This window comes from Hyperoodon ampullatus, assembly GCF_949752795.1.
Source record: "Hyperoodon ampullatus genome assembly, chromosome: X".
NCBI lineage: Eukaryota > Metazoa > Chordata > Mammalia > Artiodactyla > Ziphiidae > Hyperoodon > Hyperoodon ampullatus.
Window position 1 is genome coordinate 117,130,084 of NC_136913.1, and position 21,219 is coordinate 117,151,302.

The 21,219-nt window shown below is 42.6% G+C and overlaps 1 protein-coding gene across 2 annotated transcripts in view; it reads right to left on the minus strand.

The window, feature by feature from the left end:
* Window positions 1-286: 286 nt before the first annotated feature.
* The window catches only part of ARHGEF6 (Rac/Cdc42 guanine nucleotide exchange factor 6), a gene marked incomplete at both ends in the record, with an annotated part of 109,051 nt that continues 88,118 nt past the window's right edge, over window positions 287-21,219 (minus strand). For both annotated transcript variants that reach the window (XM_079727043.1, XM_079727042.1), the window contains 13 exons: window positions 287-427; window positions 1,576-1,630; window positions 3,335-3,434; window positions 5,927-6,016; window positions 7,149-7,242; window positions 8,425-8,445; window positions 10,005-10,130; window positions 11,196-11,341; window positions 12,231-12,309; window positions 13,119-13,205; window positions 15,985-16,131; window positions 18,097-18,156; window positions 20,864-21,002. In XM_079727043.1, coding sequence (XP_079583169.1) covers window positions 287-427; window positions 1,576-1,630; window positions 3,335-3,434; window positions 5,927-6,016; window positions 7,149-7,242; window positions 8,425-8,445; window positions 10,005-10,130; window positions 11,196-11,341; window positions 12,231-12,309; window positions 13,119-13,205; window positions 15,985-16,131; window positions 18,097-18,156; window positions 20,864-21,002 — 1,285 coding nt within the window. The remainder of the gene's footprint in view (window positions 428-1,575; window positions 1,631-3,334; window positions 3,435-5,926; window positions 6,017-7,148; window positions 7,243-8,424; window positions 8,446-10,004; window positions 10,131-11,195; window positions 11,342-12,230; window positions 12,310-13,118; window positions 13,206-15,984; window positions 16,132-18,096; window positions 18,157-20,863; window positions 21,003-21,219) is intronic.

Below are 21,219 nucleotides of genomic sequence, written 5' to 3' on the forward strand. Positions count from 1 at the left end.
TTTCTTACTGAATGGAAAAAAATGGGGAGACGTTCACCCCCTCTTGCTTTGACCTCTGTCAAAAAAAATAAACAACCAACCAATAACCAAACAGCAACAAACACTGAACCAAACACACACACACACAGAGAGAGAGAGAGAGAGAGAGAGAGAGAGAGAGAGAGAGAGAGAGAGAGAGACTAAGATACAAAATAAAAACCAGAGAAGTGAGCAAACTGAGTCAGATCACTCAGCTGGACTTTTCCCGATGCCCTGTGGGCACCCTCTGCCAGCCGCACTGTGATGGTTATGGGAGAATGGAGGTCTTGCTACTGGACTCGGCCCGAATACACTCATCAGTTTGCTTCAACAGCCTCCGGACCAGCTTTTCTAGGTCCCTTCTTGATTTCAACTCTTCTTCCAGGCACTGCTTCATTCTTTTATTCTCCTATGATGGGAAAAGGTTGGTTGGTTACCAAACAAAGGGACCCCGCCTCAGGGCCCCTCCTGCTCAGTCTCTTGGCAGCCTTCACCACTGACAACACTTTCCTGCCTCAAGCTCCTCTCCCTCAGCTTCTAAGACAAGGCAGCCTCTTGATGGTTCTACTTCTCGCTGACCATCCCTTGAAATATAATACAAGCATTCTCTAGGGCTCTGGCCCTGGCCCTCTTCTAATTCAACACACTTTTCACTTAGTGTCTCTTCTCTTTCAACTCAAATAACTACATAGGGGCCTCCCCAGTCTCTCTGGTACTGACCTCATCTCAGCTCATGAGCACCAGGTCCACAGTCCCCAATGCCAACTTAGATGTGTTACAAGCACCTCAGACTCATTACGCCCTAAAGTGAACTCAGTATCTCCCCCACCACCCAAACTTCTCTTCCTCCTGGGGCTCTTGATTTCCGTGAAGGGCACCACCATATCAAAGCAGATACCCAGGTAAAAAGACTCATCTTCCATCCCTGGATCTTTCTTAATCCCCACATCATGGCGCCATTTTCCAAAGGCTCTAACTCTGTGATGTGCCTTCCTTTACATCTGTGTCCCTCCTCCGCAGCCTGAGCGGCTCTCCCTCCTCAGCTCAGGACTTTATCACGTCTCACTCTGAGTTTTATAATAACCTCCTAAGTGGTCTTCTAGCCTCTGGTCTCTCTCCCTTCAATCCGTCCTTTACCCTGTCACCAGGTACAGTCAGTCCTCAAACCCAAGGAAGAGTGTCCCTCATGGAGCACTGGATCAGAGCTGCAGAGGGGCCCACAAATCATGATTTATGGTTCTGTTTACACTTACATGCTCATGAATGACTTATCTTTTCTTAAATTCTGTTTGCAAAAGTCAGGGAACATGCAAGTTGTAACTAAGTTTGTGATCCTATTGTAAATCCCTAAATAGGTATATAAGCAAGCTTCAGAAATTGAAACCCAAGACCACGTGGTAAAATCAACAAAACCCATCTGGCTGACACAAGGGAACTAAGAATCCCCACCTCACCAGCTTGTCCCTGGCCTTCTCCTGAGGGCATCTATCAGTGCACAGCAGGGAAGAGGAAGCAGGCCCGTTAGGATCTGAGAAAACGACTTTCGAATTTCATTACCTGTTTCAGCTCTTTGACCTCATCCTTCAAGGCATAAACAGTATCAACAAGGCTCCTAGAACACAAAGATAAAGTTCATAGATTAACAGATGGCACTGAGATATTGTTAAGTGATACTTAAGAAGAAAAGCAGCTTTATAGAAATACAGATCCTAAAAAGCTGTGGCCTTGCTGGTGGATCGGAAGAGATACTGCTATGAATGGTCCTTGTGTTTCTCATTTTTATGGGCTAACAACCAGCATCACACAAGCTCTTTCTAAGACCGTGTCACCGCACGTTTTCTACACTTCCCTCCTCCTCTGCTGCTTGCTTCCCAGCTTAGGCAAGTACTAAAAAAATAAAACAGACTAGTGTATTGTACACCTGTAACTTATATAATACAGTACATCAACTCTACTTCCATTTCTAAAAATAAATAAAAAGAAAAGTCAAGAAAAAAAAAGAGACTAGGCCTCCTCATAAGGTTTTGATTTCTCTCTTGGGGGCAGGAAGGACCATCACTTTACATATTGTAATGAGAGGTGTCACCAGGCCCTGCCTATCCTACGCTATCTGTGCTATGGCATTGCCCTTCTCACCTATCTGACCCTACCCCATCGTACATGACACAAACACAAAGTCAGGGGCATTATTTCTAAAAGATTCCATATATTCCAAAAAAAGGATAAAGCACCTTGGCAGAACTGAGGAAGAGTCATTTCCTCTCTGGCTCTCTCCCTGGACAAGGACATTAGAGATCTGGGCTCCAGTTCTGACCCTACGACTTACCAGTCCTCTAACCTTAGGTAACCAGTTTTCTTCTCATCCTCTCTTGGTATTATTTTCTTTACATACAAAATGGGGATAATACCACATTCCCTGAAAACTTCATAAAGTCATTGTAGGGGTTAATATAGCTATAAAAATAGTAATTATAACAATCATCCTTTATTGAGTAATTATCATGTGCTAGCCTTTGTACTTCTTATTCCACTTAACCTCACAAAAACCCTGAAAGTATTACTATCATACCCATTTGACAGAGGAGGAAACTGAGGCACAGAGAGGTGATTGAACTTGCTCTAGGTCACACGGCTAACAAGTACCAGAATCTGGAGTTGAATCAGGGCTGTTATTCTCTTGAGCCCAAGTGCTTTACCATTTGGTCGTATCACTTCATACACCAGACGGAAAAATACATTGACGATGCCAAGCACTGTGAAACACGCTGTCCTATGCAAATTTAGGCCTGACTTCAGAAATGACTCAAGTATAAACAAGTACTTAACCTGATTTTCCCCCGTTAGGTCACCCTCACTACTGTGCAAAGCTAAGTCAGGGACATAATTTCCCTGAATCTCAGTTTCCTCATCTGTAACAGTGGTGAAAGTAACGTTTATCTCCCAGGATTGCGGTAGGAGTTTAAATGAGGTCAAGTATGTGAAAATCCAGTGCCTGAGTCAATAAATGTGAGAGGCATCCATCTGGGCAAGGGAATTGGTGCTATGGCCTTCCCAATGCCTCCAAAACCCATGTGGAGTGGTATTCTTGTGTGCCCTGAAGTCCCTTCCTGACCTCCTCTGCCTCTCCTTTCCCCTTCCCTTTGTTGGGGGGCAGCCCTCCCCAGGCTCCCAACTGCACAGTCAGCCAAGAGGGCCATATTCTCAGATGAGGAGGGACTGTCCTTCCGTGCAAGCTTGGCCAAAGCCACGTTGCCCTGCCAGAACCTTCTTTCCAGCCCCCAGAAAAATCAGAAAAGGTTTAGCCCACTCTACGCACTTTTCTTCAATGATGGTCTGGCCGTTGCTTCTGGTTTCTTCAATGATGAGTTTCTCTTCCTCGGGGAGTAAGACTTGGGGAACGGAATCCTTGCGAGCACCTACAGACAAGGGCGGCAAGAGGCGAGGGAGGGAGTTTACTAGGGGAGACTATTTGTTGGGGGTTAGTTCCTTTCTACTGTTGTTTTTGAGGGGTCTTTGTTGACGGCATCTGGCTGCCTGGCACCCCGAGAGTAGTCATCCAACATTTGCTGACGAAATCCTCCTGACGGGAGAAATTCGAAATGGCCAAATACACTGATTCAATCCTGGGGGCCGGGGGCACATTTTATATTCAGAAACACAATGTGAAAAGGCCGCTGTGAGAACTGTCCTCAACCAAGACCCCATCATTTCCTGTTTTGCCTCTTCCAGAGCAAAGAGCCAGCCAGTGACCATTCCTCCCTGCGCATCTCTGGGGAACGGCACGCCACACCCTGTGGGTTTTGTATTTGAGTAAAAATCATGCAGAACGTAGCGCTGCACTGGGATGCAGCATGCTTAAAGGGACTCAGAAGCATCATTCACTCCCATTTGTTCTCTTTACCGTCATACAGGGTGAAGCAGGGTCGGTGAAGACCATTTTGATGGAGGGTAGAGGGGGCGTCGGGGAGATAATCACAATAGCAGCAAAGATGCAGGCGTCCTTACTGCTCTCTGCTCACCATCTCCAGGCTCTGGGATGGAAGAGGTGACAGAGCAGCCATGGGACCTGACCAGACAGCTCTCCTGCACCTGCAACCTCCCCTTCCCTTCTGGATCCTTCCTCTCAGAGCCACTGGCTCCCTCTCTTCTAAGCCAAGTTCCTTCCAGTTGTGAACACTCAGTGCCTTCACTCAACCTCCATCCCTTTCCCGAGGTGGATGTGTCTCTGCCTTCCTCGGGGCCCAGTACTTCGTAGGTGCTTAATAAGTGCATAGCAGACTGGCCGACTAACCAACCGACTGGATGCAGAGAGAAACAATAGCGGCCGCTTCTACGGGTGCAGGACTTCTGGCTGGAGAGGGATGGAGGGTGTCGGTCACCAGGATGTGAAAGTGCTTACCATGTGCCAAGCACTATGCTAGACACTTTGCACACATAAAAGGGAGGCCAGGGGGCTTCCCTGGTGGCACAGTGGTTGGGAATCCACCTGCCGATGCAGGGGACACGGGTTTGTGCCCCGGTCTGGGAGGATCCCACATGCCGCGGAGCGGCTGGGCCCGTGAGCCATGGCCACTGAGCCTGCGCATCCGGAGCCTGTGGCCCGTGAGCCATGGCCGCTGAGCCTGCGCGTCCGGAGCCTGTGCTCCGCACCGGGAGAGGCCGCAACAGTGAGAGGCCCGAGTACCGCAAAAAAAAAAAAAAAAAAAAAAAAAAAAAGGGAGGCCAGGGAGGACGGGGGTGGGGGGAAATGACACTCTTGAGGCCAGAATGCCTGCCCGCACCTCTGAGCAAATCTCCCGTCTCTATCAGTGTGAGGAGGACAGGAGGCGGCGGGCGGTGAGGCCAGATTTCGTATGAGGGCTGCTGCTTCTGGCGTCTCCTTGCCCCCCTCTCTTTCCTCGTTTTTGCAATAAAAACTGCTCTCACTTTCTTTTCCTGACTCCTCGAATCTTGTTATCAGGGCTGGGCGTGCCCAAAGCCAGAGGTACGTTTGGTCTGAGAAGCAGAAGGTGTGACAGTCCCCCCCTTCAGAGTCAAATGTGTCAACTTTCACATAGAATGCTTTCCCCATGACGACCTGAGAGACATGTTACTTTGGAAGCACCTGTCAGGGCAGTCCATTGAGGAAGCCCTGCCCACACTCAAGCCAGGGTTCAGTGGCTGTCCAGATGGAACATTATGGAGAGCTTATCTCTTACACAGATGCAAGACCCTCACACCAGGTATCCTGAATGTCCATAATAATGAAAGACCAAGGACATAAGCGATGTGACCTGGCTTTTCTAAAAGCACAAGAATGAATCAGAAAGTATTATCTCGCTTTCAGTTTGTAGCCTGAAAGTTGTTGGGGGAAATACCCTCACCTAATGGCTCCCTGATAAATTGTAGACATTCTCAACAGGCCCTGCTAAGCAGCTACATTTCCAGATTTTCAGAGCAACTCTGAAACTTGAGTTTGGTGAAGCTCTGTTTGCTTAAATATGCAGCTGATCAAAGATAGTATTTTGACTTCCTTTCCAAATCTGCCTATAAGAAGAGATTAGCATCAGTTCACAGACACAGGAACTCTCTGGGCTCTTTAATTCCTAACTAGTGTTGGTGAAGGTATCTGCGTACTTCAAAGGAGAGTGACTTTAAAAAAAATTTATTTTCATTTCTATCACCTCCAACTTTTTTACTCTTGCATCTCTCTTTGTCTCTGGGTGAAAAGAAACAGTGGGTAAACAAACCGCTTGGTAGCTAAAACCAGCTTATCTGAAAGATGCAGCCCTGGGCCCGCCCCTCTGCTGCAAGTCACCTGCTTTACACACCCTGCAGCCCATCTGGGTTGCTCTTCTTTTTTCTAAGAGGCAGTGAGCAGTAGCAAAGAAACATCACTCATTAGAGAAATTGGTTTGGGGGAACCTACTTGAGCCGTGGCCTTGTTGAAAGTTGGCACTGGTACAGTAGGCTTCGATCACTTTCAGAATCTGAGCGTCCTCTTCCAGAGCAGCCGTACCTGTCAATTGTAAGGAATCGTGACTCCTCAGGGAGATACATGCCTCTGGACCCTAGAAATGATGTAGTGCACTCGGGTGCTAGGCACTGGCTTCTCTGACCAATGGCCTTAATGAAAGGCAGGAGAAAAAGCTGACCGGCTGGCATGGTGCAGCAGAGACACATCCACCTTGGGAAAGGGATGGAGCACCAGTGAGTTCGGCGCTGAGAGTGGCCTGCTCCGGAAGCCACTCAGAGCTCGGAATTGGAGGGTCCTGCCAGGGTCTCAGAGGCTACAAGGCCAGCCCTGGGCTTGGCGCTGGCCTTAGTACTCAATCCATACACCACACCCTTCCTCTCCATCAAATTTCAAGGCTCACTTTCTCTAGGAAGCTTTCCACCATTAATCCCACCCATTTTTTCCCAACCAGCCAGCCTAGTCACTGATTCTCCCTCTCATTCCCCCAACACCCTCCAACTCATTCTAGAAATGACTGTTAACATGTTGATGTGCACATCCAGGGGTGAGGTGAGGGGTAGGGGAAGCAGAAGCTAGAGTCCAGCAAAGATTTATCCAGGCTGTATTTCAGACTGATACACACTGCTCTGTTACCCCTTTGTGATACATCACTTACTCCTTCATGTGTGTCCCAGGGTACCTTGTTCCCAGAGAGGCAAATGTGTACATATCGATTGGCTGACCGACTTTGCAGCCTGCCTCTAAACCCAGCCCTGTTTCTATATGCCAGCAGGCTGCTTCCTTGACTAACTGAGAACATCACTGAACATTAAAATTCCAGAGGATCTCAGGCTTCGGGCCTATTTAGTCGATCTCAGTAAAGGCAAATATCTCAGGTGTCAGAAACTAAGAGGGAAGAAAAAAAATGTATCCATAGCAAATGGGTCCCTTTAGTGGTTCTAAACCAGGTAGAGCCAAATATTCAACATGAAAACTATATAGATGGTTTGTCTGCCTAAGACGACATGAAAAGCAGCAGGAGACAGCTTATTGCAAAATCTGAGAGGTGGCGGCCAAGCCTTCCCATGCATTTTTCTTTACGTCAAAGGTGATGCTGAGAACACACTGCTCGAATCCTCTTCTTTCAAACAATTCCTCATCCATAACCAACCTTCTAAAAGTACAAATCACATACTTTTGCGGATGACATATTCCTCCTCCGATGGCTTTCTTTCAGTCTTTCTTTTGTGAAGAAACTTCTTCATCGTTTTGGGGCTTTTACCAGATTCCTGTAAGGATAGAGGTTTCTTTATGAATTAAAAATTTCCCCAAAAAACAAATTAAAAAAGCAAATGAAATTAAATAGAATGGCTCTCTCTTATTTTTGACAGTCTCACTTAGGAGGGTATCAAGATTCAATACTATACACAATAAAAATGGCTCCAATAAACTCTAAAAGGTTAAATAAAACCGAGGCAATGCTATTATCCTCTCAATTGCCATAGAGATGGGAATAAGAATGGTGTGGGCCTACTGCAGAGGCGGCTGCTTCTCTAGGAGGCCAAATGCCTTTAGGGTACCATCTGCAGAGAAAGTAATGGATGTCAATCCTAGAGAAATAACAGTATTCCTAACTTGGTTTATATTCCCCACTGATACAGCTTTAAGGGAATGAAATAACAATTGTAACTATTAATGGGGTATAGACCGCTTTTTGAAGAGCTTCAAAACTATTTAACTAAGTTCTCCTTAGCGACAGTCCCACAAAGAACAATATCAATTTCCATTTGTGAGACAGGAAAATTAAGGCAGAGAGACTAAGTAAATTCCCTGTAGTCAAAGAGAAGAGCCAAATGAAGGATTTCCTCATAAATAATTTGGGGTTAGGCATAACGTACCTACAGCAAGCTTAAACATACATCTATAAAGTCATATTTTTAATTAGTAGATAAAAGAGAGATGAATTATTGGATTTGCCTTTGCCATATGAATAACCAGCAGGTCTAAAAAGGTGCTCATTAAGTACCCGAGTAAACAGTGATCATCTTATTCCAATCTCCCATGCAATGTATATACAGGATGCATGGATAACAATCACTACCTTAAAAATAAGTGCAACAAAGAATTTAATTTCTTCCACTTAGCCTCAGTGATCCACTTAGACTTGAAAACAGACAAACATGAAAAACTCACATGTGACAAAAATAACAGGAAAAATAGAAACAGCATATAAAAAAACCCCACGGAAAACAGACATTTTAGAGGCATTATAAGATGACATTTCCGTACATAGTTCACAAGAGCCTACTTTTCTGAAGAAAGTACTTACATGTCAGAATTGTATCTTCATATTTTAGCCACCAATTGTAACAAGGGACAAAACAAGCATAAAGGAAAGCTTCATTCATCAAAGGTTACAGCACAGCATTATATGATGTCACTGTATGCCAAAGATATCGTTCTACCCTTACCTTTAAGATATAAGACATCCTCTAAAGTGAATATGTAAAGAAAGAGAAGATGAGCGTGAGAGGTCGATGGTTATAATGACCAAATCCATTTATCAATAATTCTAAAACAACATTTGAAATGTTAGTGTTATCATAAATTACACAGAGAGAATATCATCATGTTTCCCACATTAGTTTCAGATGCAATATCATCATGCAAAAGCCCAAGGAATACAGTTCTGTGCAGAAAAACAAATGCTGAAAATAACTGAAATACACATCTCCCAGCAGAAACAAAGTGATCATGCCTTAGTTTTAATGGATTAGTTCTGTGAAGGATTAAGTCAACTTTACCCTTCAAAGCTCACCTTAATTTGAACTTAGTAACGGACAATTACAAAATATGCATCATTAAAAAGGGGACTTAGGTAACTATGAAGTGGCACTCCTGGTTTAGGTAATCAGAGGAGAAAATTGGATGACTGCAGGAATCACCGGTCAATCTCCAAAGCCAGCCTGTGGGGCTGTTTCCTGGCCAAATTCTGAATAGAGGTACATAATAAAGATTCGGCTCAAGGATTATTTCTCCTATCATGTCAGGTTGAAAGGATCAAAAAATCCTCCCATATCCAAATATTGTCCTACTTTTACTGAACTAAGAACTGGAGGCAACAATTAAGTGAAACAATTAAGTGAAGCATGGTGTTTTAAATCAAAAACTCAAAATTGAGCTAAGTCTGCGTCACTCATCAAAACACACATTTGACACAAAAATATATGCTGCCTTTGCACCATAATTCTAACATGTGTCTCATAATTGTCACAGACTTAAATCTTCACTCGGTAAGACCTATTTAAAGAATAGTTACTAATAAATGAGGATCTTTTCCGAAAGCTGAAATGATGAGAAACTTGTTAGGGGAAAAAAAAAAAAAAAAACACCGTTTGGATGGAAAAGGTAATGCTCCGCACAGTTATGGGAGATAGTGACTGACATTTCCTGACTGCCATTTCTAGACAAAAAAAAAAAACCTTGAAATCCACATTCTACCCAAATATCAGATGTCCTCTAGGGTTGACGCTTAAAAGCCTCTTTTTAAAAGACACTCCTTTCATTAAATTCTTTTTCTCTTTCCAACTGCAGCAAATAATTCAGACTTTCATAGTTCAGACCCATGGCTTGGTCCCGTAAGACTTTTACTGATTTGGTTTAAGAGATCAAAATGATTCCAAATGCAGAATTGGGACTGCTTGGTTAGCAATTCAATGCTAATGAAGTGGCATTTGTTTGAGATGTGTGTACATCATGACCTATTTATAGAATTATCATATAATCATAAAGGCAAGCCAGAGGCACTCCAGGGGGAGACCAGGGAAACTCAGGCAGTGCACAGAAACCTTGTGGATATTCAAGAAATATGTGTAGATGGACAATGCGGAAATGGAAAATTAATTTTAAAAAAATCACTGAGTCTAGCAATTCGAGATTGACTGACATGTATCACCTATCATCAATTCTAGCACATGCCCACAGAACTCTTTGTAATAAGCTACGAAATCAGCTTGTCAGAAGCATTTTATACCATATGTAGCAAAATTACCTCTTTATAACCTAGCGCTGCTGATGGTCTAAGTGGAGGCGCAGGTCGCAGACAACTTAAGCTCCACGGTTTTATAATTTGAGGAGGCTCCAACGGTCCTCGGGGTTGTCCAGTAGAGCTAAAAGACTGGGAGAATGTCTGATGAGATGTTGGCAATCTGCCATCTGAACCCCTGGGCCACACACTGAGAGAACAGCAATAGCTTCGTTGCATCCGCAAAGGCAGCCCCAGAAAGGAAAAGATGGGAAAACAAGTCTCCAGTTGGAGAACTGGCGTTTTCCAGTCAAGACTCTGGGGTCTCTAAGGAACAGCACAAAACTCACTCCACATCCCATGTTCCTGCCCTCCCTCTGTCCTGGAATTTCATTCAAGTCAGGTGTTTTCTCCCCTCTAAGGGGGGAAAGTGGAGTAACAGTCAACATTTAATGAGTCTGGTCATGTGTGCGGCACTCAATTAGGCACTTAAATAGGTTATTTCCTGAGAAGAACTTAAGACAAACTTTAGCAAAGTGAAGTAACCAGCCAGCAATTGGCAAAGCCAAGATTTGAACCCAGAACTGATGCCAAAATCCCTTGTTCTTTCCACCACACACTGTGCTCAAAACTGGAATTTGGGCATCAGAGGTTTGAGTGTTAACAGACAACACAGCACATCTTCAATCTCACTCGGCAAGTACAGTAAAATCTCATCAATTCAAATTCCGTGAACTCTAAATTTATGATAAAATGGAAGGAGACAACGCTCAAAGTTCACCCTTAAAGGTTACTGAGGGAATGTGATGCATAAATGAGACTGCATGGAGCTGTTCAAGTACTTACGAAGGTAAACTATTTCCTTTGACTTAGCACATTATTAACATGAACAGAATGGTTGCTGATTAAAATAAATGCTGTTTATCATTAAAACATCTTAGCAGGACTTCCGGCTAGAAAAACTTTGCCAGCAGTTAGTTGGAGTACCTTAATACTGTCAAACAAAGCTGCACACCTCTAAGTCAAACTCTGTTAATTGGGATGGGTCTCCCTCCATAACAAGAAACCAGAATTAGTGAGGTTTGACTGTACTTCAAACCCTACAAATACAGACTATCCAAAGGCTAAGGGCATGCTCACCACTTCTTGTAAGTCCTCAGCAGGCAGGATTTGACAAGAGACTCAATAATCCCTGGACAAGACAGTCAGACTACTTACGGAATGAGCACTACAAGATGACGATGATGTTTTGGATAAGGAACTGCAAGAGGCGGGTCCTCTGGTCAGCCTGTACAGATGCTCCAGCCAATCCTGGAAGTCCTGGTTGTTGCCGCAGTGGACCACAGTTCTCTCTACTATGTTACCTGATTAGGAGCATTTGGAAACAAAAGGCAAGGAGGAGCTTGAGCTTGCCTCATTCATAAACACACTTCATTGCAGCTAGGACTTGGGTGTCTATTTTCAGGCGTTTTCATACTTATGAGCTAACCCTGTTGAAACTTCTCTATCAGGAACAGATAAGCTCTGATAATAAAGTAAAGACATAAATGCTCCTATCTGATTTATAAAACCATCCTGGATTTCTACCGCTTACAGAATCTTGGAAGTAGTATAAAACTTCGCTCTAACTAAGACTGGTTCCAATCTCTGGGCCAATACCAAATCTCGGGCTCCCTATTGGGAAAGAAGGGGGTAAAGCCTGCGGCCAGCATCCCAGTGTTAGCCATCGTGTCGTGTCAGTGCAAAACGTGCCACCATCAGGTGCATATCAAACAGGTTTGGCAAAAGGGACAAGAGGCCAAACTGTCACGGAGCATTATGGAGGTGTGGCATTTTGCTCAATTTGTGAAGAAAGTTTCATGGCTTTTCAGCACTTTTTAAAAACACACCCGAATCTTGCTAATTCATAGGCTGGTGATAAAATGGCTCCTCTGCCACCAGGGAACAGACGACAGACGGGAGGGAAAATTATATTTACATCGGTCCATTCTGTTATTTCTTAGCTCTAACAAGTAGCTCTTATACAAGAGAAGATTGAAACTAATGGCAAAGCCAAGGCTTTTGAATGACCAGGAGGTTTCCCTGCTATCGCTGTAGCCTAATTAACCCAGGAAATGGAATATGCTTTGCCATGCCCATGTAAAACTTGCTCATGGACTATATAACAGAAAATAATAGCACTTATTTATTTAAACCCCACTGCATTTCAAAAAGAATTTGAAGTAGCTACATGAAGAAGAGAAAATTACCTACCAGTGATTTCAAATGTGTAGTCATTCCCTTCAATTTCGTCTAATCTAGTCACCACCATTCCTGTTATTGGTATTTTTCCCTACCAGAAAAAGAACATCCCCATTAATTCTGTGGTTATACATGTCTCTGCTTATTTGTTAGATTTTCTGACCCTCTTAGGAATCACTGGTGAATTATGGAGAGACATATTTCTTTGGTCTGTCAGTAGATAATATGTTTCCCCACTTTAAATTTTAATCAGACAAGAAAGCAAGGGGAAAATGGGGGTTGTGTTTTGCTAACACACCCTAAACCATAAGGTCAGGATTTAATCACAGTTTACTTTTCTAACACATTTTCCTGAGCATCAAAAAACAAAATAGAAACTCGAATTTCATGAAAATTAGAAATTGCTAGGCCAAGATAGGATATAGGCAACAATAACTTATAATACTCCGTGTTTTGGGAGCAGACTAAAGGAAGTTGAATTTCCTAAGGAGCTGAATGACTTCCATCTCAGAAACTTGAGTCACGTGATGTGACTGTAATAAGACAACCATAGGGGCAAGTCTCAACTTTATATTTTTTCAGCAATAATGATATGATATGGGCCTGGAAAATGCTGTTGCTAATGCATCTAGTTGCAGACTTCAATTTCTATTTACACATTCATAACCTAGCTTATAACCAGAGCAGTGGACATTCAGGATAAACTCATTATGCTAACACATACGCCTCTGAGAGAAGGAACATCTGCTCTTATAAACTGTTTAATTACATGAAGGGTCAGACAGAACATTCTGTCTTTTCTGGCTGGAGCTTTTAATGCCGGAGTGGAAATATTGCATCTGGATGGAAACCTGTTTTCATTACGGGTCTTGCTATTTGCTTTATATGAAATCTACTAACCTGATAGATAAAGCCACTCATCCGAGGACTTGCAGATAACATTATCAAGACACTTGAAAATAACATGAGGTACCGCTCCTCTTTTTCCTGAAGTGGAAGGAAAAAGATTAAATGAAAAATATAAATTGCACATTTTGTTTATTAATAATTTCTGGAATCATTTTTGTAACATAGATTTTTATATAAGGCAATGAAACGCAGTGATTTTTTTTAAAAAAGGATACCCAACTTAAAAGTATAAAACGCATTTAATTTTACTTTGAAAATGGATATAGGCCCCCAGTTTATCTGTGTCGTTCCTATACATAAGAGTTAAATACAAACAACCATGTTTGCTTCCCAAGCATGTAAGCCTGAAAAGTCACACAGTTAATGCCTTCCTGCCCAAGTTGCAACCAGAGCACAATGTAAGTCTCAATGTTCCCAAAGTGAAAATGATTTTACTTTGAAAAGTGGCCAAATAAAGGGGTTTTCAGGTGATAGGAAATTTATTATGCCCTAACATGTATGGTAAACTTTTCCTAAAATTACCGTTAATCAATAACTACACAATAATTATTATACCCATATAAAACAAAGAAGGAAACACTTTTTAAAATGGCTCTAAAGGAAATTTTACACACGAAGGCTTCTCTGAACCCCTTAAACAGATATGCAATGAGTAGATGCCAAAGATGGCGCTGGGCTCGTGCGTCCGACCATCTTAGCTACAATTATCCTCATGCCTGGCTCCGCCTCCTTTCTCCCGCTTGAGAAGAGCAACCTTTCAAGGCTAATTTTTCTAACAAGTGTTCTGCGTTCTCTCACATCTTTCTCTTGCTTGGTCTCATCTCCTGCTCTTGCTTCCAGCTGCCTCTCCTGTCTAACTGGCTTTTTCTGCTGCCTTTAGCATATGCACATCTCCTGTCCATTTCATAAGCTTTCACTTGCCCCTGTGGCTCCTTAGACATAACACCCTATTTCTTGACATTTTATTGCCAGATTACTTGCTGCCTTCGTTTTCTCCCCATTGATCCCCCTCTAACTGCACCCCTGCTGCTCTCTCAAAGTCTTCAATCACTGCCTTCTAGAGAAATCCAATGGCTTCTTCCCGGTCTCCATACTCTTTGACCTCTGACCCTTCTGCAGCACTCAGCAGGCTGACCATTTTCAAATGCGCCTCCTAGAATTTCCACGACATACCACACTCCCCTGATTCTCCTCTGTCTTCTGCTTTGTCTTTTTTTCTTTTTTTAATCTTTTGGCCTCGCCGCGCAGCATGCGGGATCTTAGTTCCCCAACCAGGGATCGAACCCCAGCCTCCTGCACTGGAAGCGCGTAGTCTTAACCACTGGACAGCCAGGGAGTCCCTGCTTCATCTTCTTTTTTCCGGCACTGATTTGTCCTTGCTTTACCCAAGAGGTTTATCCCAAAGGTATGAAAGACTGTTAGAGTCACTGCATTAACCTTCCACAGGGTATCTGCATTTTAAATGAGATTGCTTTTTTTTTCCAATTTTTTAATTGAAGTATAGTTGATTTACAATGTTGCAAGTGTACAGCAAAGTGATTCAGATACATATTCTTTTTCAGATTCTTTCCATTTTAGGTTATTACAAGATATTGAATATAGTTCCCTGTGCTATATAGTAGGTTCTTGTTGTTTATCTCTTTTATGTATAGTACTTTGAATCTGTTTAATCCCAAACTCCTAATTTATCCCTCCCCGCTTTCCCCTTTGGTAACCACAGTAATGAATCTCTGAAAGAGACCTGTCAGGGAGTAGAGGAAGATGTCTGGGGAGGGAGAAGACGATTGTAATACCCCATAAATCACACCAGGTGATGTAATCAACCTTCTTCCCCTACCCCGCTCCCTTCCTAAAAGACAGAATCCACCTTCAGGCCTCCGTGCTTCTCTCTGGATATTTACTTCCCAAGAAGGCACATCTGTCAGGGGCATGTAAACCTCTGCCTCTAACTCTGACCTCCTACCCACATTTCTATACCGTTTCAACAGCTGCCTACAAGTCATCTCCTCCTGGATACCCACCATCACTTGAAAGTTACCAGGTCAGAAATGACATCCGTCATTTCCTCTAGGCTCTGGCTCACCACTTCCTATAGGCTTTCCCTTCTCAACAGGTCTCATATTTGCCCCTTAAGTTTCATTCTCTCTGCCACCACCTTCCTGGGGGGTACTTACCACTTTCCAACCCAGCTGGCCTGTCTCTAGCCCCATCCCCTCCAGTTTAGCTGACATATACAGCTGCCAGGTCGTCAGAAACACCCCTTTCGTTTCACCCCTGTTTCTCTACTACTCAGGCCTCGCATGGTTTCCTGCTGCGTCCAGCTGAACTATCCTTGCCTGACATCTGAGGTTCTTCACAACCTGCCTCTCTCGAACCCAATGAATTCGCTCTTTCACTCTGCCCAGGATGCTTCCTCTGCTCCTAATAAACTGGCTGGCTCAGTGCGCTTATGTCTCCTGAGATAAGAATGACCTCTCCCTTACAAAATCTTCCCCCTCTCTCTTCACGGCCCCCTCCTCAAGTCCTGTCTGCATACAGTCTTTTCTTGGTCTCTCCCTTCTCTGAACTTCTATGGAATCTATTGTAGGGATGGCATGATCTGGCATTGACTATTTTGGTTTGTTTTCTAGTTGCAGCTTGGCTTTTAATCTGTCTCTAATGAGTTCTTTGAAGGCAGAGATCATGGCTGTTCTTTTCTCTTAACTGCTCCCACAGCACCAAGCAGAGGGCTGGGCAAAGAACAGGTGCTCAGTTTCTGATGCGAAAAGTTTGATCATTTGACCTTGATGGAAGAAGAAAGAAAGGAAGAAATATATAAAAGACGGAAGAAAGGGTGTTGAGATTTGAAACCTCTTACCTCACATGTTCCATACTGCACCATTACTTGCGACATAAAGATCACATTTCCCAAGGTTTTAATATCCTCCCCTTCCCATGCCTGAATAGGTTCCGAAAGTATCTGCAACTCCAGCTGTTTTCTCTTTCTGAGATCTTGGCACTGCCCCTACAGAACCAAAGCAGAACATACTGAAATAGGAATTCTTCCGAAACAGACCTGAAACAAGGCTAAAGTAAGAAGCGGCTCTTGACTATCAGATTTCCACTGAGTCCCTATTCCTCACCATGAGTCCCATCACCAGGTCCGTTCCGGACAGACGGAAAGATCCACTACCTTAAATCTCTAGCCTTCAGCTCCTAAACATTTTGTAAGGAAGAGCCACTTCTCATTTTGCAAAACATCAAGATAAAGTGGTAGAAGGGGGTTGCCTCTCCCTCTCCACAAGGAGACAAGTAGCAGAATCACATCAAACAGGACCAGTAGGTTCAGATCTGCTGCTTGGTGTCCCTGCTCGCTCCAGCTCCTCTCCATCTTGTCTACCTTTGCATAAATCGTGCTTTGTTACAAAGCAAATTTATTTTTCTAACTCAGTTTCCAACCAAGTGACATCTTAATTTACAAAATGACTCCAAGAGTTATCGAAAAAGAGAAAATTAAACTCCTTACGCCACAGTGAATCAAACTGATCTTATAATGAAACATATGCACTGCCCTATACTTTGTTTTGGGACCAGTAGTAGATTGCTATGAAAAAGTACTAAGTTAATTTTTATCCCTAAAAGGATTGGAAAAAGAGATACAACTGAATTTCACAAATACAAACTGAAAATACAAGCCAAGAAATAACACGTGGGGTATGACTACTATATATTTGTATATAGTATATACTATATACATATATCTCTCACTGCTTCAGAAAATGTGAAGTTATCTTAAAATAATTTAACAGTATTCACTCCAAATCGAATATGAAAATAAGCATATGGTTAGTTATGTTCCTGTTTCCAAATGACTATCATAGTGTTTGGGGGCGTGTTTTCTATAAAATCTCTGCTGCCCCTTTCAGGTAAATGGAAACTTGAGCAAATAAATTCATTGTACACATATCTTTGAGGCCTAGAATGGGAATAAGTATACTATAACCATCAAAGCAAGTTATACAACATGTAAAATGATTAGAATGAAATATCATTTTTCAAATGAGACATTTTATATTCAATTTACATAGGAAAAAAGAGAAGGGATACAAATGATTATAAATGTCATGGCTTTCAGTGGGCTGTTCCATTAGGTTGAACCATGTCAAACTGCCAATATTCCACCATTTTTTACCTACAACAGCAATTTTAACCTGATACCTTACACTCTGGTCTTCAACTTGCTGTTTAACTGTGGACACGTCAGGTACAGATCTTTTGTCAGCAATAAAAACGAGGTGATGGTGAATGTTGCATCACAACCTTACAGCAAGAATCCATAACTAAACGTTGATCCCCATCACTTGGAGTACTACAGAAATGTCTAAAATTAAGCTCAACTTAATCAATCTCCCCAAATAACACTTTCTTTCCTCCTAAAATGCCGCCAAGCAGTTTTACATCAGTGGGTTCAAGAGGACATTAAGCCATTGTGCTCAAGATTCAAGATAAAAGGTAACTTTGATAGCACTCTATATACAGCAATTGTATTTTAGTCGGGTTTCTTTTTCCTTTTAGATTTGATGAAGGATTTCTTTTTCATATGCAAAGAATAGACTCACACCTTTCGGCATAAGTAGATGAATCCGGTATTGATGCCGATCAGTGAAGGACGAGTTGCACAGACATACGGTGAGTAACACGGGGGTAAAGACAAAGAGACAAAAGGAAACCCCCCACCTACACAGCCATGCTTAATGTGGCAGAGACTTCAAATGTGAGTGCTTTACACCCTCAGCCTGGCAACCTTTCACAGGTAAGCATGATGTTTGGAAGACAACATTCAATGAAACAATCACTGCGATACGGTCGCTAGAGCTTATTGTTTCCACTCTAGAGACCTTTGCAGAAGGAAAGAAACATTACACACAAGTCACTCTTTTAGGAACAAAGCATACAAAATGGAGAATTATAATTTTAGAACATCACCTACCATGAGAGTTTTGAATGCTATGATTGCTTTCAGAATATCCTGGTGATCTGGATGCGTATCCTATGAAAGGAATACATTTAAAAACAATATTAAAGGAGAACAGATCAGTGATTGCAGGGGTTAGGGGTGGGAGGAGGGTGTGGCTGCAAAGAGATCCAAAGAAGACATTTTGAGGGATGATGGAATTGTTCTGTATCGCGATAGTAGTGGTGGTAACTCGAATCTCTACACATGTTAAAAGTCATAGACCTGTACCCCAAAAGAAAAAAGTCAGTTTTACCGTATGCTAACTTGAAGATTAAAAAATAAAACAGCATTTGAGCATTTGGAATCTCAGCACCTCTAATGATTAGGTAATGAAGAAATTAAGATGGCTGGGAACACATTATATATTTGGTAACAACATACTAGGTACAGTTATCGAGGCAAGAGTTCCCATTTGCCTTTTTGCTGTTATACCATGGATAATAAATAATAATGTGCGGGGGGGGCATCATTAGGTCATGTTGTTAGTAAATGTCAAGAGGTAGGGAATTGTAGAAACAGAGTGGTGGTTAGAGAGAAATCAACCCAATCTCATTTCCTACACCTCCATTTTCTTTCAGCAGACTCAACATGGCAGACGGGAAAAAATTCCAGGTCTCATACCATGTGCTCCTTCTTAAGCAAGCTGATTATGTTTGGTCTGCAATTCCACGGTACTCACAACCCTGAAAAGTGAAAAGGTTCAAAAATGGCTTTGAGGAATCCACATCTGCATAACTGTTTATGAAGGGAAAGTAGGGCTCCTTGCAGGAGATGTCCAGCTAACCTCTGGAATTCAGCTGCAGTAAAAGGAAGACAAAATCTGCTGTTCAATCAGCTTTGGGTGATAAAATACAGAGCTGAGTAGACTAAGGGTCTGACCCAAGCCAAGAGCAGCACTGCTTATGAAAAGAAAGGTTGTACTCCTTTATAAATGTATCCTTCCACAAATCAGCTGATCATTGAGAAGTTCAAGTTCTACTCTGCCATGAGCCAGCAGCCATACTCAATGATCAGAAAGCTGGATAAAGTGTCTCACCAGATGGTGAACTTGTACTCAGAGTATGTATTATCTGATGGTGGGAAATGAAAGGCAGCCAAAGGCAGGTGACCAGCATGCGGAGGAGGAGAGGAAACAGGCTCTGAGACAAGAAGGGCCAAGACAGAGGATGCAGGCAGTGGGGGCACCTGGGATTTTATTTCCTCAAATGAAGTGTCCATTTGCACTTCAGCACTGAGCAGTTCCAGAAACTGGGGCCACGCGTTTCTGGATTTTTGTGATAAACAAGGAGGGGCAAACCTCAAATGGTTCAGTGAACAGGTTTAGCTTTTGGAAAGCCATCCAGAGGTCAACACCTTCCTGGGCCCTAAGTGAAATTTCATTCCGGCAGGCCAAAGAACCTGAGAATGTGCTTTCCCTCAGAGTACACGCTTTCAATCCTTACAAACGCTGACAAAGACGGGCAGCATGCAACCTTTTTCTTTAAAGATAATCAAGCCCTTTCAAGCCTCAAAACCTTTCCCCAGACACAGGAAGAACAAGTAGGGTAAATGCAGCTTCACCCCTCGGGCCCTCCTCACCCATCCCCATCCCCCATGCTCCATCACACAAGAACGGCTCAAGAAGCTACCCCTGCTGATCGGCTTTTAATAAAGAGGATTTGGGCTCTTGAGGCAAAAATATTCAATCCTCAGGCCTCACTGCAAATCTGAATATTTAGAAAAGGTGAGAGCTATGCTACAGCTGTTGCAAGTAAACTGTACATTTTTAAACAAAAATGTGAGGGGGCTTTGATGGAGATGTATGGCTGCATAAACAGAGAAACTGAGAGTGGACCCATTTATTCATCTTTAAAGAAATACCAGAATCTTCCATTGTAATCCAGAGTCAGAAAGCTGAATGACCACAGTGCTCTAGGGATAAACATTCCTGTCTATAATGAAAAATGTTCTGTACATTTTCTGATGCTGTTTTGCTTTGTTTAGCTCCCACAAGAAAGCTGGTTCATGTATCAGAGCAACAGAAGATTTCTTGGTGGAAGATTTCTCTGTAGAACCACCATCTACAGATGAGAGGGCAGAAGAAAACCTAAGTCAACCAGTGAGCAGAGACTTGAGGAAGCAACAGGACCGGGGCTGGGAGAAGAGAGGGGAGGGAGAATGATCATGAATACTTAATAGTAAAGTATGGGTATCTTTCAGTTATTAGATGAATAAGTCCTTGGGATCTAATGTACAGCATGGTGACTATAGTTGATAATACTGTATTGTATACTTCAAAGTTGCTTAAAAAAAAAAAGAAAAGATCTTGAAAGTTCTCACTAAAAAAAAAAAGGTAGGTATGTGAGGTGATGGATGTGTTAATTAACATGATTGTGGTCATGATTTTACAATGTATGTGTATATCAAATCATCACATTGTACACCTTTAAAAATCACGTTGTACAACCTAAATATATACAATTTTTATTGGCCAATCATACCTCAATAAAGCTGGAAAAAATAAGTTAAAAAAAAAATCTTCAGAGGGAAAAAAAAAAAAAGAATGTCCCCTTCTTATTTTGCTGCATAATGGGGAAAACTAAAAGCCCGGGAAGAGGGTAGACTGGATCAAGTAAATTTTGAAGCCCAGGTTTTTTCTGAACTGCTCAGTAAGGCTAGTTTGGAGGCGGTACTGGCTGCTTCCTCCAGAGCAGAGGCTCATCCTTTGTACAGGAGCTTAAAACAGCTCGCCTTCCCTTACCTCCATATGCCGTTCCAACTCTTGCAAGAGAGTAACATACTTTTCCAGTCGCATGAAAGGTTTGCTGAGACTTGTTGTTAAAATGAGGATACCTGGGCTAGATGCACCTTGATTTTCCATAAATCGTTCCAGATCGTCACTGGCAAAAGAACGAATATAGTTTTGTTACTGCTTAATATTCCATGTAAAAAGTTACCAACTGAACATGATTTTCCTGTATTTCACAGCATAGAAAACCAAATAAATTTTGGATCACCAGCGCAAATGCTGTCCAACACACTTCAACTCAATTCAATCAGCATGGCGCACAGCACTGGGCTACAGCGGTGAACCAGGCACTTATGATCCCTGGCTTT